Source organism: Magallana gigas, chromosome 2 (assembly GCF_963853765.1).
Source record: "Magallana gigas chromosome 2, xbMagGiga1.1, whole genome shotgun sequence".
NCBI classification, from domain to species: Eukaryota; Metazoa; Mollusca; class Bivalvia; order Ostreida; family Ostreidae; genus Magallana; species Magallana gigas.
Window position 1 is genome coordinate 17326921 of NC_088854.1, and position 17793 is coordinate 17344713.

Sequence of the window (17793 nt, forward strand, 5' to 3'; positions counted from 1 at the left end):
CTCCTTGCGTATGATAACCATGAATGCGTTTAATTACCATGTTCTCGATACTTAAATACTCAAACGAAGAGGAAAAAATTTAAAGGAGACATTATTATATTAAAAGTTTTCTCAAAATGTTTCGTAAAACGAGATCATGAATATACATTTTTTCCTCCTGAAGGTTCACTAATTGTCAGAAAACTTTATAATTAATTTTTGATAAACAAAGATAAAAAGTAGAAAATGAAATGGTCAAAATAGTGTATGGATAATTAAGTTACTGGAGAAAAATTCGGTTGTGTAAATAAAATACATGAAGCATAAACAATAATTTGCATAGACATTGCATGTCTCTTAATCTGACACAATCTACATATTTTTTTTTCAATTTTCAAACTTACGCGCTTTGTTTATATATTTCTGATTATAGATCAACGATTGAATTAAACTTTTACTAGCAAATAGTGAAACAGGATGAAGAATTGTAGTATGTGGAAATATTTATGATATATTCTAATTTTTATTTTATTCAGATCATACTTAAGACAGTCGTTGGAATTGGTGTAGTTGTAGGCTTTGGTCGAGATCTCGGAGGCTCTATATCTTCGTCAACTGTCAAAAGAGAAATTTGAGTTAGAATTAAGAAAAACATGCTTTTGTCTTTTATCAAAGTGAAGTTTTAGTAAATTAGATCTTTGGTGCTAGTTCCATGTTGCTTCATAATTGATTTGGTATATCTTTTCACCATACTGTCTGACTTATTTTTTAAAAAATCACGAGTGAAATGCTTGTCAGATAATCTAACCTTAAATTTTTTCAAAGAGATCAATTGGTTTTAAAGCTATGTCTGAACTATTTGTGATATACAACTGCGTGGTTGAGACGTTATAGTAAAAAAGACCCAGCAGTTTTGACAAATTCAAGCAAAGCAAGTTTTAAATGCTGTAAATGCATTTGGAAACTATGATCATAATTTCAAAACAAATGGAGTTCAATTTTACTCAACACAATATATAGATATTTTACTAAAATATCCTTTTCGTCGGATATAAAAGATTTGATATTTCTAACTGAAGTTTTTTATACTGTACTGAAATTTTATCTTTTTCCGGCTCTCCTTTTACTTCGCTTGCAAAATCTTATTTAGTAAAGGTAATGTCATCAATCATCGTGAAGGAATTAACATCCTCTCTTTTTGTTACCCCAAATTTACTCTCATGACAAAATCTTGACCATAATTCAATATTTTGATCACAACATATCACTGATAAACTGATAATGATTGCATTTAAGTAAAATCTTACTAAGTCCAAGAATGTTACTCGTTGATTCATCGATAGGGCGGTCGCCTTCTCTAGTATTGATGAGATGACGATAAATTCTAAGTGGATGAGTTGATGTTTCGTCTATTTCTGTTGTATCATCTAAATCAAACCCAACAGTATAAAGATTTATATTTTCTTTTTCAGCCTCCTCTGCTTCGTTCCAGGTGGCATATATGTCATCACTTCGCTCATTGGCAGTCATAAGGAATATAAGATTCCTTGCAAAGTTTCGATCTCCGTTTCTGTCGTTGAACATTCTTCGTCTGACCATTCGGATGGCACTTGCTGCATCGGATGAAGTGTCTCTTCTGAAAGGAACTCTATCAACTGCCAACAAGACATCATATTTGTCATCGTATCTGTTCAAATCCCATTGTTTGTTATTAGAAGATCCATATTGCATGAGTCCTACCCGGTATTCCTTATCGTCAATGCTAAACTTGTTCACGAGTGACTTTGTGTACTTTTTCATGGAATCAAATGTTTCTGGAGCAACATTTGAATCCATCATAATAACAACATCATATCCAGAGTCGCGCAGAGGCGTCGTGGTTGTAGTTGTTGTAGTTGTTGTAGTTGTTGTTGTAGCTAAAATGTAAATACGAGATTACATGTATTTTTTTCATCAATTAAATTTACTAGTTATATTTTTGTATAGCTCTGAAACCGATGCAACGGTGTACTTTTTCAAAGACTCAGATGTTTCTGGAGCAACATTTAAATCCATCATGATAACATTATCATATCCAGAATCTCGCTTGAGCGTTATAGTTGTAGTTGCTATCAAAATATCAAGAAAGTTTCTGTATATACTTGCACTTGCAATTTTTGAAAAAAAAAATCTCCTAAAATCCAAATTATATTTGTATATGCCACTGTCTTTTTGAAAAATTGGGCTTAAAATCACATCTTTCTTTACAAAACAAGAATTCCATGGCCAACAATTATCAGCTAAAAAATTATCTTTAAGTGAGTTTTACCCCTTTTTCAATTTTTCAAGTCTGACTCTAAAGTAGATAAAGGGAAAGTGATAAAACAGTTTAAAAGAAATTGAATATACAACTATATGCATAAAAAGATGCTTGCATAGTATTATTGTAAACTATAAATTTTCGTCCGAGAAACATTTCATAACATGTTTTCGATTTATTACCTAATCAAAGGGATTTTGTTGTTTTATTACAAATTAAATATTTGCGTCTATTTTGAACTGCCGGTCAATAGACTGCGATCTATTAGGCCGTCGGTCAATAGACTGCGATCTATTGGACCGCCAGTCAATAGACTGTGATCTATTGGACCGGCAACGTATATCAGAACGCGTGTATGTTATTATGTTACATCCTTTCTCAGGGAATGTATATTCCTTTACATGGACGCTATTTTTAGTACTTGGTGAAACCAAATTCAATGTTATCAAAATGCAGTATCAAATAATCAACAGTTTTAAAGCCTCATGTAAGGTAAAAGACTATTTAAAATCTAATGGGTTGAAGACTCCTCCTTCTTTGTGTAAACTAATATTAAATTGAAATGTTGTAACGCATGCAACAGGTTTGGTGCATGTAAAAGATGAAAAAAAAATCTTAGAATATTGCATAATGGCACGAAAACCATCTGCAATATGCAAATTGTAAACCCGGAAAGCTAAAAAAGGAATTAGTTAATAAAACAATTATTTAATGCTTGATCAGTCAATAGACCAGAATTTTTTCCCTTGGTGCAGGGAAAGCTCAGTATGATCTATTGCCCTCGGCCGTTGTGGCCTCGGGCAATAGATCATACTGAGCTGTTCCCTGCACCTCGGGAAAAATATTCTGGTCTATTGACTGTTCAAGCATTAAAAAATTGTATAATATTCCTTCGCTAAACTTCTCTCCCCCATCAGGGCTACTATTGATTAATGGGTATCGATGACTAATTTGAATCTACACTAAATAAGGATTTCTAAAATGTTCTTATTTAATATAACCATGTCACTTTAAAGTGGACAAATAACTACCTATTTGATATTCGATTTACCTATGCATATGCGGTCGTTTTTCTATGAAAAATATATAATGTCATTAATACAACGATAGTAGAAACAAAGCTGAAATGATGTAGCCCTCTCCGATTTTTATATCTGATGTTTACTAGAGAGGGCTACAATTCCATATGATCTCTGTAATTGTGGAAAATTATTTTTTTCATGCGGCTGATTTCGGTCTGAAAAGATCGTTTTTTAATATATCTGACTTCCTTAAGATAAAATGATTTTTTTTATTAAGGTTGAACAAACTTTGTCAACACCTTCTTTAAGAATGTGAACTAAAAATTTATAATGCAGTTGTTCTTTTTACAGTTTCTTTAGTAGTTTAAACAGTAGTGCTGGATTTTGTTTTCTTTGTTTTAACCCATGTAATTTATTTCTTTTGTACTGAAGAATATATATATATTATAGTAGCCCTGTAAAATAAATATATATATATATATATATATATATATATATATATATATATATATATATATATATATATATAAAGGTTTTCAGTAGACGATTACACAATAATCCATTTCTTTCAAATTTAATCCAGAGCGCTTTCGCCTGATCGGCTCTTCAGTGGATTTCAAATTATTTGAAATTCACTGAAGAGCCGATCAGGCGAAAGCGCTCTGGATTAAATTTGAAAGAAATGGATTATTGTGTTATCGTCTACTGAAAACCTTTTTCTATATCGTTACCTATACCAAGGACTTATTCGTTTATATATATATATATATATATATATATATATATATATATATATATATATATATATATATATGCCATTCAGAAAAAAGTTTTGATAAATGATAAAAGACCTCTAATATGTGAGAATATAAAAAAAATGTTTGTTGGTGCCTAAAGATCTTCAGGCCTAAACATCTTGGTGACTAAACATCTTATCAATTAAGGACCTAAAAATTTTCGGCCTAAAAGTCCTCCTACCTTATATATAAGTTTTCTTTGATTCTATACCTTAGAATGTTTTATTAATAACTACAATGTCTATGGTCATTAATGATTATGCGGTTTCTTTTTGTTGTGCATTAAAAATTAATTTCTCTGTAAATTTTCTATATTTTAGATATGCTTGGATGTAGTTTCCATACTCCATGTTTGCCCGATTATTTTTTTAAAACATCGAACTCATTGACAGCTGTACAGTTTAAAGTTTTGCTAGAACTAGTAAAGTAGTCAAAACAGCATATGCGTTAAAATAAATGGATCATACAGCGTCAATTATTGACTTTATTCTTTGATAATATAGTATAATCCTTTACCTGGACATGTTGATTCAAAGATTTTTTCATCAAGACCTTCTAATTCATCAAAGGTGTTAACAGCAAATACGTTTGTACTCTCAGGTTTGCTAGCTATTCCGTTCACTTCCTCTAAGTCTTTTAGGGCAATTCCAACAGCATAAATATGAATACCCTTTGCTCTCGCTATCTCGGCTTCGGGAATGGTTCTTTGGTAGTTGATATTGGATACACCGTCAGTCATAATGATGCAGATATTTGGGACTCCAGGTCTGTCACCATTAGCTTCATTAAACAACTCTTCATGCATTGTTTGGAGGCCATCAGCAGTATTCGTACTTCCGTATCTCCATGGTATTGCATTTACAGCATTGAACACATCAGTTTTTGTTGTATATGAGTTCAGTTTGAATTCGACTGTGACTTGCGTGCTGTAGGATAAAAGGCCTACCCTAACATCTCCATTGTCAATGTTTGCAGAGTGAAGGAACTTCGTCACGAAGCTTTTCATTTTGTCGTAGTTTTCATTTCCTACACTTGTTGAAGAATCCAATACAAACACCAAATCCACTTTTGAAAAGCACTGGTCTATAAATAAAACCAGATTGTTAAATAATTTGTCATGTTAACAGGGTTCGACACTTACATATTTTGCATAAGTCCAGCCGGACTAGTACTTGTTAACTTTACTAGTCCGCATGTAATTTTATTTACCCGTCAGAAATGAATCAAAATGCATTGCCGCATTTACCTTATATAATGCTCATTTTTTCATAGAATTTGTAAGAAAGGGGTGTGTAATATACACCACATTGTGTTTTTAATATATGTTTTTCTTACAGGTGTAGCGCTGGCTTAATTGTATTGTACTATTCAATACATAGTAATGATCTGTGTATTCCTTATTTCTATGTTCATTGTGTATGCCGTCGTTCAGCTAAATCAACATCCCAAACACTTGTTTTAATCGCTTACTTCACATTTAAGACATGAAAATGAGTACTTCAAGAATGTTTCGTAACATGTTTCGTAAAAAACATTTTTAAAATTCCATTTTAATATTGCAATAGAAAAAATGATTTATCGCTTAAATACAATTCAATTCAAACTGTTCCTGTTTCAATTAAAACTCTATTAAACAGGCTACTCATCTCCAAGTATAATAAACTTATATTAAAATAAATAAAAAGAGATTCATTGACGTTACAATCATTATTATTTTAGCGTGTTTTTCTTCTTTAGTGTGGATAACCATACTTAATGCTGTCGTAGGAAATTGTGTGTAAGTGGCTGCTTCTTTTGGTGGAGATGCTGATGGTTCTACAGTGTCAGCAGCTATTAAAAACAGAAATACATATGCCATCATAAGAGGTCCATTTGAGATACCATCTCTTGCTCATCTCATTTGAATAGTTTAAATATTTTTCTTTGCTATTGTGGTTTTGCGATATAACATGAAAACCTTTTTTCAAAGTATCATTAAATATTTGTTGTAAAATAACAAGACAATAAATTATGATAAATCTCTTTATTCTTTTCAAAATATGATCCAGTAACAATTCAATATAAAATGTCCATTGTGTTTGATTCTTCATGTAAAAATTTCTTTAATATCTTAAATGTGTCTTTAAAATTTGTAATACAGCTTTGATCCAATTTAAATAAGATATGATTAATAAATCATATCATAAATCCAATACAAAATAAAACGTGATTTCTATATATTGAAATGATAAACATGTATTGTGTCATTTGAAAAAAGGAACTGCCCACGCAGCACTTTTAAGGTCTACTTTGTGGTCGTGCCGGCCAGAAAGAACAGGAAATGTTAACTATGACATCACACAAAACAACAAGCCATCAATCAAAAATGCTCAATAATGAAATAATTCCCGATTGTTATGGGTACGAACACATTAAACTACATTAAAGATTACCTCTGCGTGCAACTTTGTAGTTAACGTTAAATATAAACAACTGACTGATTTCAAAGCTTTTGTCGATGTGACGTCATTCTGTAAATTTTGCAAGGCGGATCAATATTTTTTTAACATAGGAAAATGCATTTTATAATTGAACGGAGCATAATCTTAATACAATTATACCATTAAATCCCGTTCACTATGTTTGTTTTGATCAAGTATGTAATTATTTTCAGCGTGTGTATTATTTCTTTTCTAGAGTGTTTAATGTGCAAGTTCAAAATGTGTTTGACATCGGGAAGCCTATCCAAATTCGCTTTTTACAAAAAAATATTAAGCCAAGGTCATATAAATTTCAACCGGAGCTCCTTTCTTAGATATTTATTCTAATAAAAGATGCACTTTATACGAAGCAGCAGCACTATTCAGAATCTATTAGATAAGTAGAATTCAATTATCGTGTTAATTTCTAATTTAAATAAGGGTATACCCTTGCGATTTTGAAATTTGTTTACAACCTCCATTCTGAAGAATTATCAACACATTTCACGTGACTGTGAAATCAGAGGACCAAAATAAGTGTCATACAAAGTAGCATTTACTATGCTGTTTTATATCTCATCAAATTTATATCATCATAAAATAACTTTACATAAAAATTTTGTAATAATAGATGCATAGTTTTTTTTAACGTTCAAATCCGTTGATATTTCATATAGTAAGCCTTAACAAAGCTGTGCATTCTTTCCTTGTTTCCAAGTAAGATTTTAACTTTTTACATAAAGCATCGATCACTTTGATTTTTCTTAGATAGATAGATAGATAGATAGATAGATAGATAGATAGATAGATAGATAGATAGATAGATAGATAGATAGATAGATAGATAGATAGATAAATTTCTTACTTGGTCGTGGTCTTTGACGGCGAGGTTCAATGTCTTCCTGAACTGATTAAAAATTAGATTATATGATATTTTCCAGACAATTAAACAGTTCATCAACTTATTAATTGGAGTCATTTTAAGTAAAAACTTATGGTGAAAAAGTATATAATAAACACATTCACTAAAGTTGAAAAGCAACGAAAATTAAGTATCTTAAAAATACGAGAACTGTATCAGCATACGTTGATATATATAAATGTTTCATTTTTTCAAACATTTATTACAGTGCCCTACATTATTCAGTATTGATGCTTTTAAAAGTCAAATAAACTATATACCAAAACATACTTACTAGAATTAAATAATGCAGCGGGCAAAACACCAACATCTTCGTAATTTTGGACTAAATAGTTGTAACTTCTCAGCGGCCACGTACTGATTTGGCGCAATTCTTCCGTGTCATTCAAGTAAAAACCAACTGTATATAGATTTATTTTTGCATCCTCTGCTCTTTCAGCTGCCAGATAGGATTGATATACGTCTTCACTCTTTTCCATTCCCGTTAGTAATATTATAAGATCTCTTCCAAAAATGCGATCCCCATTTTCTGTTTTAAACATATTCGTCCTGATGTAATCGATTCCTTTTCCTATTTCTCTCTTTCCAGATCTCTGTTTAAAGTTAACAGCGAAGGCAGCGCTTAATATGTCTTGCTTAGTTTTGTAACTATTGAGATGCCATTCAGCAGTTATATCATCGCCTTGAGTATATTGTGCAAGACCAACTTTGTATTGTCCATAGTTTATGTTGAAATAATCAAATATCTGATAAACAAATGTTTTCATGTCTTCAAAAACGCTCCTTGTGACACCAAACGAATCCAACAAAAATACAACGTCATAGTTGTCACTAAAGATATTTTCTAAAACAGTAAAAAAAAATTACAAATTCAAAAAAGTCACAAACAATTTATAAAAATCTTTCGTGTAAGCAATAAGCACTAAATTAAATAATGTTTGACTACGTGTTAAATGTCAACATGTTAAAACAATATGACAAACACATGCCAAAGAAAGAAAAACAAAACATAAACGAAACAAAAAAAACATGTACCTGGACAATCAGCTGATGCTACAATTTCATCATCCAAGCCATCAAGTTGATCAAATGATGAAATGAAAAATGAATATTTTCTGAATGGCTCTGAGGCAATAGAGTTAACCTCTGATTGCAAATCTTCATCTAAACCTATCCCAACAGCATATATATGAATGCCTTTACTTTTTGCTGTCATCGCTTCTTGCAACGTTCTTTGAGAATCAACAGAAGGACCTTTTGTAATAATTATAGCTATATTTGACGCTTTTGGTCGATCACCATTAACAGATGTAAACATGTACTTGTGCATCGCTTTAATTCCTTCAGCAGTGTTTTTTGTAAAGCTAGGACTCCATTGCATTCCATCAATAGCTTGTTGTAGGCTTCTTACAGAAGAATATTTATTCAGATTAAATTCAATTGTGTATCTGGAACTGAAAGTTACTATCCCAACTCGTACAGCACCATTGTCAATACTAAGTTTATCTAGAAATTGTTTGCAGAAATTAAGCATCTTCCGAAAACCTGTCGACTGGATACTGATAGACGAATCCAAAGCAAAGACAACGTCGGCATGGTCAAAGCACACTAAAAGAGTAAGTTTTCTTATCTAAACAAGGAGAATACCTAAAGGGACCGAGTGTTACATTTATCACAGCACAAACCAAAATGTTAAAAACGATTAAACTTGCATGCTTGAAGAAATAAACATGAAACAAACCTGGGAGTGAATATGCCGTTGATGCAAAGGTTGTTGGAATAAGAGTAGTTGGGTTTTCAATGTCTAAAAAATATATCATAATTCACTATTTTTCTGCGTACTGTAAATAAGATTTCATCATGCAATTTCAATATACTGAGATTTAGATCTAGAATTTCTTTAATAAATCTTTTTAAATGTTGAATTTGTTTTCTGTATAAACCTTTTCGATGAGCCCGTGTCAAAAATAAAACGACTTGCAAAAATATTAATAGTTGTAATCACGCAAACATAAAATCGAGCATAATAAAAAATCAAACTAACTATTCTACTCACATTGCTATTATCTTTTTTTTATAATATTGCAAAATGTATAGTCCGAAAGGATTAAGTCTTTATCATGTACTTGAAACATAGCTTTAAGAACTCTCTCTCTTCAAGTCTTTTTATCGCGTCAAAATTCAGAAAAAGCATTGAAATTAGATTGGTGTACAAAGTTGTTCTATTATAATTATTTGAAATGCTTTTCTGTTTTCCTAATCCAGCTTCAAATAATGCTCATGACAATAGAAACACCATCAGTACTTACATAGCAATGTTTCAATATCTGTGAATAATATATATAGTATCGTGCAGTGCTTTATCAGCTTCAGCAGTATTGAAACTGTTAAACAATAAAAGGGGGATGTGCAGCCATCATTTGAGATTTTATTTGAGAAGGAAAATGTAAACATTTTTTAAACTGGTTTGTTTCGGTCCAAAACGCGCTAAAACTGTCGTCTAAAGATACAAAAGCAATAAGTATGACGTTTAACATGTTGTTTCAAATGCAAATTACGCATACCAGGGCAGAACAATGCATTTTAAAATCAATTTGAACCGCGCAGCTACAGACTTAAATTTAAGATTTAAAAATATGAAAAAATATGAAAGGGAGTCATTATTGTCCACTCTACAACCATTTGTTGAGAAAAGGTCAATGCTTGCCTATTTAAGTTGTTACTTTGTATCAAAAGAGGGTACCATATTCTTAAAATTAGTCTAAAAAACCATAAATTTTGCACAAGAAAATTTTGTCTGTGTCTATGGCGGTACAATAGAGCTATATTTTCACAGAACAATATATGTTTATTTTTTAAGGCAATTAATTCTGTGGACCCCTATTCTACTTCTAAAAGAATATAACTTAATTTATACTCAAAGAACTAAACAGAGCAATTGGAAACGGTATAGAGGTGTCTGTCACAGATTGGTTTGAATTGACATTTATTTTCATCGATGAAAATATAACGTCAATGTGCCTCCATAGACGCGGAGGTTTTAAGTAAACTCTTGAATTTCTTGTTCTAAAAATAGATCACCTGCCGATTGATAAAAATTGGGTGCCCTATTTCTAGGCAAAGTTTTTACATTTATGTGCAGAATTCAACCTTTTTTTCAACAAATGGTTGTAGAGAGGACTCCCGTGAATCCCCTTTATATTTGTTTCTGGTTTTTAAACCTTCAAAATAAGTCAGTAGATGCGCAGTTCGACAGCTGTTAAAATTAAAAAGGCATTGTCCTGTTCTTGTATGCATAATTTGCATACTAAACAACATGTGGAATCTCGCATTCAGTGCTTTTATATCTTTTAGCAACAATTTTGGTCAGTTTCGGGCAGAAATAAGCCAGTTCAAGAAATGTTTACTTTCTTTTCCTCAAATGTAAAAGATGGCCACTCATCCCCCTTAACGATACTTAACGATTGCAGTTTGTTTTGCTTTGTTTTTAATGTGTTTAAATGGAATGCGAATGTTAGATGTGTACAAAGTGTCAGTAAGCCAACTCGGATATCTCCTTAGTGCATATCAGCGAGTTTAAAAAAGATTTAACAAAAGTTTTAACAAGTTTAAGGCCAACACCCGTCAACGCGTCCATGATGATGACTACATCAACTTCCGCAGTGCAAGCTGAAAATAAGCTTGAACTAAAGATTTCGATGTCCCTTACATATTCAATGTTAGTTGTGATAACCCATGCAATTACCATGGTGCAAATGATTATCGTTTTATACATTGCATTGTCATTAAAGTTTTACACTCTATGCAAAAAATGAAAATTGTTGTAAATATTGTTTTGTCTAAATTTATAAATAATTGTATTGACACAATTTATTAATTTTTCAAATCCTTTTGAAATTTAAGTATCCCTTCATTTAATCTCTTTGTTTTTCATTGTACATTTGGTACTGTCATATAGTTATTGGAAATGTACATACGAAAAATATTCATCAAATATTCAAATTCTTTGCACAATATTTTTCTTAATTTGAAAATTCAGATGACAATCCTAAACCAATATCAGATTGTGTGATATTTTGCTGAAAATTTGATACGGTAACTATACATTTTGCAATAGATAGCGGATTTAGGTAATCATAAGCTTGTGGGTTTTACCTAGAACAAACTAGCAAATATAATACTGCATTTGTTTATATTTCAATGCAACTTTTAAAGTGCGTTTTGTAGAAAATTTTTTAGAACCATTCTTGAAATATACAAATAACACTTTTGCATCAAAGAGATGGTTGGTCAGTTAGCATAAGTTTTCTATTTCCATTATTATTCACATTCTTTAACTAAAAAAACCTTTTAATTGCTTATTTATGTTTTAGAAATAAATTTATTCAAACATGAATGTATCACCACTGATATCGGGCTTGGCATGCACTCCAGTAGAAGAGAGGTAGGTGGGTGGTGGAGGAGGAGGAGGTGGCGGTATGGTTAAAACTGAAACAAGTCATTCTTATAATCATTGCGCTTCATTACTTCCCCTTGGAAGAAAATCTTTCCAGATTCATTAAAAGAAATGGGCTGTATTAAAAAGATTCTATTGAAATACGAAAATTATCATAGCAATGCCGTTAAAGATTTGTTATTATTGATATAAATATGTACGTTTTTCATGACATCATTAGATGTTATTGTTACCTTTTCTGATAATATCATATTAATTAAGGACACAGATCGAAATACATCATTAATCTTTAATGATTCTATCTATCATTTAAAAAAAACAAAAAACAAAAAACTATATTTTATCGATTTTATCAGATTTTAACACATCAATAGAATTGTAAACAAAATTCTATTTGCGGTGACAAAATTCATTTTGCGATGTTTTGATGTTTAACTGGTTTGCAGAGAGTTATTTTCGTCAAAGCCTATAAAAATTAACTTAAACAAGTTCAAAACCTGAAAAGGACATTTACACAGCAAATCTATATTCGGGAACCTGACGAAGAATTCTTGTTTGCAAATAGAAATTAGTTTACAGTTTTACCCCCAAAATGAAACAGTAAGTTTACTTACCGTACGAAATGAAATTCAAGCATTAAGTTAGTGAATGCCATAATCACTTCCTCGTTCACACAAAGACAAGACTGTGACAGAATGTAAACCAACCTTTCTTTTCATTACAAGAAAGTGTGAAATATAAGTATAATAATATATTCAAACTTATTAAAGACTTTTTATAGATACTTAATTTCAACACTGTTATGTAAACCAATATAATCAATACGATAAATGAAGATGTATCAACACATTTAGAATCTCCAATTCTTAATATACATGTACTAAGTTGGTTTACAATCAATGTAAAAAAGTGAGATTAATAAAACAATAATAACATGATTGCAATCTTTGGTCATAAACTATTTGACAGAAAGTGCAAAATTTGGTCATAAACAAAAAGTGCAAATACACAAATAAGATAGAACAGCAGATCAAACGTACAAACACTTTAAAAATATGTGGTTATAGAACAACTATTTTCGATGGAAAAAAGTACAGATTTAATGATGTTTGTGTTTGCAAACTTTTAAATGTAGATTTTAGAAATTTCGTTAATTTTCTTTCAATCTTAAGCTGTTCTATAATCACAAAATAAGATTATCGCGTGTGCGGTGTGCAGCCATTTGTTGTTATCGCGCTAATACTGAGAATGCAAAATAACAAACACTTTTCAAAGACATACCATATTTCTGTTGCGGAGGTGTTGTCGAAATCATTGCATCTAAACGAAAATGAGCTTAAATTTAGTTGAAATAAGATACTTCTTCCAATAAAAACTTTGTTAAAATCAAACAAGTTTTTTTTTATCTACCAGCAAAAATAATTAGACAAATCAAACCTTTTAAATCAGGAATAGATTCTTCTGTCAATGACCGAACTACATTAGTAAGAAAGAAATGAATATTAAATATCAATTATTGAATATTAAAACAAAACCACTTGTCAATAAATAGAAAAAATTATACCTTTCAATAAAAACTAATCGTTTTACACTTTTTAGATATATTTTAATCTTTTACTTGCATGGTTTTATGCAAAATCTGAAGCAACTATTAGTTAATGAACCCAATTGATTTCTTGTCCACATGTTTCATTACAGGACAATATTTTGGTGAGTACACATCAGAATATTGTAGAAACGCAACGTTGCAATTTATAGTTATTTCACAATAATTTTAGCAGATGTCTTGAGTTATTACATTCAATACTTTTTATTCTTTATAATTTCAAAACATTAAAAGGATGTGACAAAAGATCCAAATGTCTACAAAGGCAAAGACACAATTTCACACTTAACAAGAACCTTAGATTGGCGGATACAACAGTAACGACATGTGTATGCATTGTCTACGTAAGCATTACGTAATTATGTAACTTTTCGGAACTGCGAAATTAACATTCACTGACATGCTAAGGCAATTTATTATCATAAGTCCGAGAGCATCTCCACTTTATGTCATCATTTTGGTTTGTGGGAATGCACTTTCATTGTCTGAAACTTAATTCATACTCTAGTAGTTTCATCATCATTATCTAAACGTGTTACCTATGTAAAGACGTTTCACGCTTGGTAAACAGTTGAGTGTTTGTACGTCATAGTAACCGTTATAAAATTAATCCACAATTAAATATTAAATTTTGGTTTGTGGAAAAATTATAGTGTGGAAAGAATCTGAAGGTACCTATACTCAAAAATCCGCTTGGTGAAATCAGTCTGGCATATATGCCATGCTCTTTTTCATTATTTTGTTATAAATGCTTGCACTGTCCATCAAGGTTCTTGTCGCCGTGTAAGGTTTGTCATATTTAATGGAATATCTTTATAAACACAGTGATGATGTTTAACCATATCCCAATCCAGCTTACATATACCTATAGAGAACATATGAGACATTCAAATGCATCAAAAGTATTTTCGCGCCGAAGACGTTGGAAAGAAAAGCACAAAATTACCCCTACGAAATACTCTCTGAGGTAAATAGAAAACTTACATATTCCAAGTCTTTGGACAAATGCTTCACTGATTCTCGGTAAACTTGAGTATTCTGAAACGCTGAATACATTATCTGGAGTTGATGCTAAAGCTGCGGGCTCGTCTTTTGAATTTGTGCCCACAGCAACACTGAATATTTCAACAAGCTGTTCATCTTCCAATTTCTTCTTCATAACATTAGCTGCAAGATTTGCGATGTCAGTAGATTGTTGATCAGTGAAAAATATCAACGCTTTGGGGGTATCGTTTCCAGCTGGTAATATTCTTGCTACTTCATCAAAAACAGACGCAGCATTGACATTACGGTTTCCGACGGAGATTTTTTCTTTGTCAATTGCATAGTCAAAAGTAGAAATGAGATCCCTCCTTGACAAAGGTCTACAAAAACATAAACACTAATAATAACGGTTTTATATGATTTTTAAAGATGTATTGAATGCATAATAATATTTTATCTGTATAAAGTACCTGGAAAAATCGGCATATGTGGTTGCTACATCCCCATATCCTATTATTGCTACCTTAAGACCTCCGCTTTCAATATCTCCTTTGTGAAGTATGTCAGTATAGAATTGTTTGAGCAAGGCTGCTTCGCTCTCAAGTATCGACGATGAAACGTGGAACGCAAACACAATTTGCGCTTTTTGGCCATCTGTACAACAAACCGAAAACATGTTATTGAAAATTTTTGAAATAAAATTTAAATTCATACAAGAACTTTTAAATGTCTCCTTACAATTTAAAAGATCGAACAGAAATCCAGTTTGCATAAGATTGTAAATACAAAGATAAACAATTACATTTTTAAAAATGTTATTTTAATTCTAATGTATATATTTTGAATCTGCAATCGCAATAGCTCAAAAATACTTACTCCGTAAGAGATCTCTGTTTTGAGCTTTTAATTTCAAAAGACCTAAAAAAAAAGTTTATAAACAATGAAACGCATCGATTAAATACATAAAACACATTTTAGTGGTTAGTACCTAACGTGTTGTAAAAGTGTAAGTGGCATTAGTACACAAAGTATGCGAACCTTTGCAACGATATGGTAAGACCAAAAAATTGCTCGTGTTCTGCAAGAATTGATTACTGCTAAGATTTGGAAGGTTTTTCAAGAGTTGAAGATGCTTTTGAATCGACCTCAGGTTTTCACCATTCACTACCATTCCTGGCAATTTACGAGATACCAGTTCGCTTCCCGGTGTTTCTTGTCCGTAGGCGTCACGGATCGTTTTGGTAAAACTCGCGTCCAGTTTTGCGGAAAAGTTTAATATTGATGTTTGAAGATTACAAAAGTAATCAACAAACAATATAAACAATAGTTTTTCGTCTTCATTCTTAAATTCCGAAATATTTAACTCATTTTTCACTTGTGGAGTTAATTTCATCGCGTTTACAACTGTTTGAATGGATTCGCAAATGTTTCCATCTTTAACAGTTTGTTCAATCGATGCAATTAAGGTTTCAGTGAGGTTATGAAAAGATACTTTCGAATTTCGATGGTCAGCGCCGGTTGGTATTGTTAAAGCAGCATCAAAGAAAAAACAAGCTGAAAATTATTACAATACGACAATCAAAATGTATAGGGTTGTTGTATTCAATAAAAATTGGGTAAATAGTATTGTGTCTCTCCAACTCACCTGCTCGCTCCATAACATTTTCACCTTTACTCGAATCGTTTTCCGGCGGAGTAAGAGTACTTTCAAACCAGTCGGTTTTATTGTTTGAATTAATATTTCCATTTGTAGGTGTATATTTATTGAAAATACCAACATTAGACCCTATCGTTGGAGATATACTAAGGCCTTCAGTGAAATTTTTAACAACTTTCTTGCCCCCACTCAAGTGTTCGTATGTTCCATAACCGTTTGAAGTTGAAGCGTATGTAGTGGAAAAGTCGCCCTTTTGATATCCATCTTCGTCAATTCTATTATTTGTGGGATCGCGTGTGGTATTACTAAACCTGTCCGTGTTAAACTGGTCTCTCCTTGTAATGATGTTCCAATTTGTGGGCAGTGTTGATGTTTTTAGTTGTGCAGTGGTGTGATCTTCTGGTACTGTGATGTTGGGATGAACTGTCGTCTCGTTAATTTCTGTTGTGTTGACACTTATATTGTTTGATGTTTGTGTTTTGTCTCCATAGCTTTCCGTGTAATAAACGTCGTAAGGTATTGTACTTTTATCCTTTTCCAAGTCGTCAATCGTTTGTTTTATTGTACTTTTGTCGGTTATCCACTGATACTCAGTAGAAATTGTGCTTGTAATTAGTTGATTTACTTGAGAAGAATCGGAGAAATTGGGTCGAGAAGAAATGTCTAGTGTTCCTATTTCATTAGTTTGATTCATTTGAAAGGGTGTCTTTATTTTTATTTTTGGGGTTGATTTCAATTCTAATGTATGCTTAACACCAATTGTAGTCGCTAAAAATTTATCTGCGGTGGGCCAAGGCGTCATAGTTGATGTTGTGGAAACTGGTGGTTTTGGCTTTCTTTGTTTTTTCTTCCGTACTATAAAACATAAACATACATAATTTAAAACTGTTTGTTAGTTAAATATACAGTTGGTTCAATAGCTATAGTAGATTTTTTTAAAATTATATACCAAATGCATATAAGTCACAATCGGACAAATGAAATACTTACAAAATGGATTGTTTCGAATTACAGGCTTCCCACTCTTTTTGTATATCTGTAAGTCTGTATATGTTTTAACGTTATAAAAATGTTTCGAGGTTGGTCTACTTGCAACATTTTTTAAAATAGTTGTATTTCCAATGGCGACAGAAACAACACTTATTTGAATCCCTTCATGTTTGGCCGTACTAACTTCTGATTGCAGAACTGAATGGTCACCTGTAGGATTTACGTCTGTGACAATAATTAATATCTGTTCGCCTTGTAACAATTTGTCATTGTCAAATATCAATCGTGCTGACGCAATACCTTTTCCTAAATCGGCAGAATCAAAACGTAGTTTTTTCGGAGTTTTCTTTATTGCTCTAAGAAGAGTCTTTTTATCCAAATGATCGTTAAAATTAAACACAACATAAGGTTTATCGCCATAAGCTATTAAACTTACACGAACATCATTCACACCAATTTTTGCTTTCTTCACGAGTTTGAGAACGTACTTGAGAAACTGCTTTTTGAAATTCCTTTTACTCACATTTGTTGATGCATGTAAGAGAATTACTATCTTTGCTGGTCTTCCTGGAATAATATGAATATATGTTATCAATCAAAATACAATGTGATGCGTACTGTT

At 31.6% G+C, this 17793-nt stretch overlaps 1 protein-coding gene across 10 annotated transcripts in view; it reads right to left on the minus strand.

Annotated features, from left to right (window-relative positions):
* The window catches only part of LOC105341028 (uncharacterized), a 78473-nt gene that overhangs the window by 53250 nt on the left and 7430 nt on the right, over positions 1 to 17793 (minus strand). For 4 of the 10 annotated variants that reach the window (XM_034446563.2, XM_066075280.1, XM_034446570.2 and 1 more), the window contains 17 exons: positions 17172 to 17738; positions 16170 to 17036; positions 15563 to 16078; positions 15401 to 15442; positions 14995 to 15178; positions 14525 to 14904; positions 13372 to 13410; positions 13216 to 13254; positions 11883 to 11966; positions 9220 to 9282; positions 8514 to 9086; positions 7753 to 8322; positions 7422 to 7463; positions 5850 to 5927; positions 4614 to 5180; positions 1287 to 1895; positions 523 to 594 (listed from right to left, as the gene is read on the minus strand). In XM_034446563.2, coding sequence (XP_034302454.2) covers positions 523 to 594; positions 1287 to 1895; positions 4614 to 5180; positions 5850 to 5927; positions 7422 to 7463; positions 7753 to 8322; positions 8514 to 9086; positions 9220 to 9282; positions 11883 to 11966; positions 13216 to 13254; positions 13372 to 13410; positions 14525 to 14904; positions 14995 to 15178; positions 15401 to 15442; positions 15563 to 16078; positions 16170 to 17036; positions 17172 to 17738 — 5292 coding nt within the window. The remainder of the gene's footprint in view (positions 1 to 522; positions 595 to 1286; positions 1896 to 4613; positions 5181 to 5849; positions 5928 to 7421; positions 7464 to 7752; positions 8323 to 8513; positions 9087 to 9219; positions 9283 to 11882; positions 11967 to 13215; positions 13255 to 13371; positions 13411 to 14524; positions 14905 to 14994; positions 15179 to 15400; positions 15443 to 15562; positions 16079 to 16169; positions 17037 to 17171; positions 17739 to 17793) is intronic. The other 6 variants (XM_034446579.2, XM_034446575.2, XM_034446574.2 and 3 more) reach the window with 4 other exon arrangements.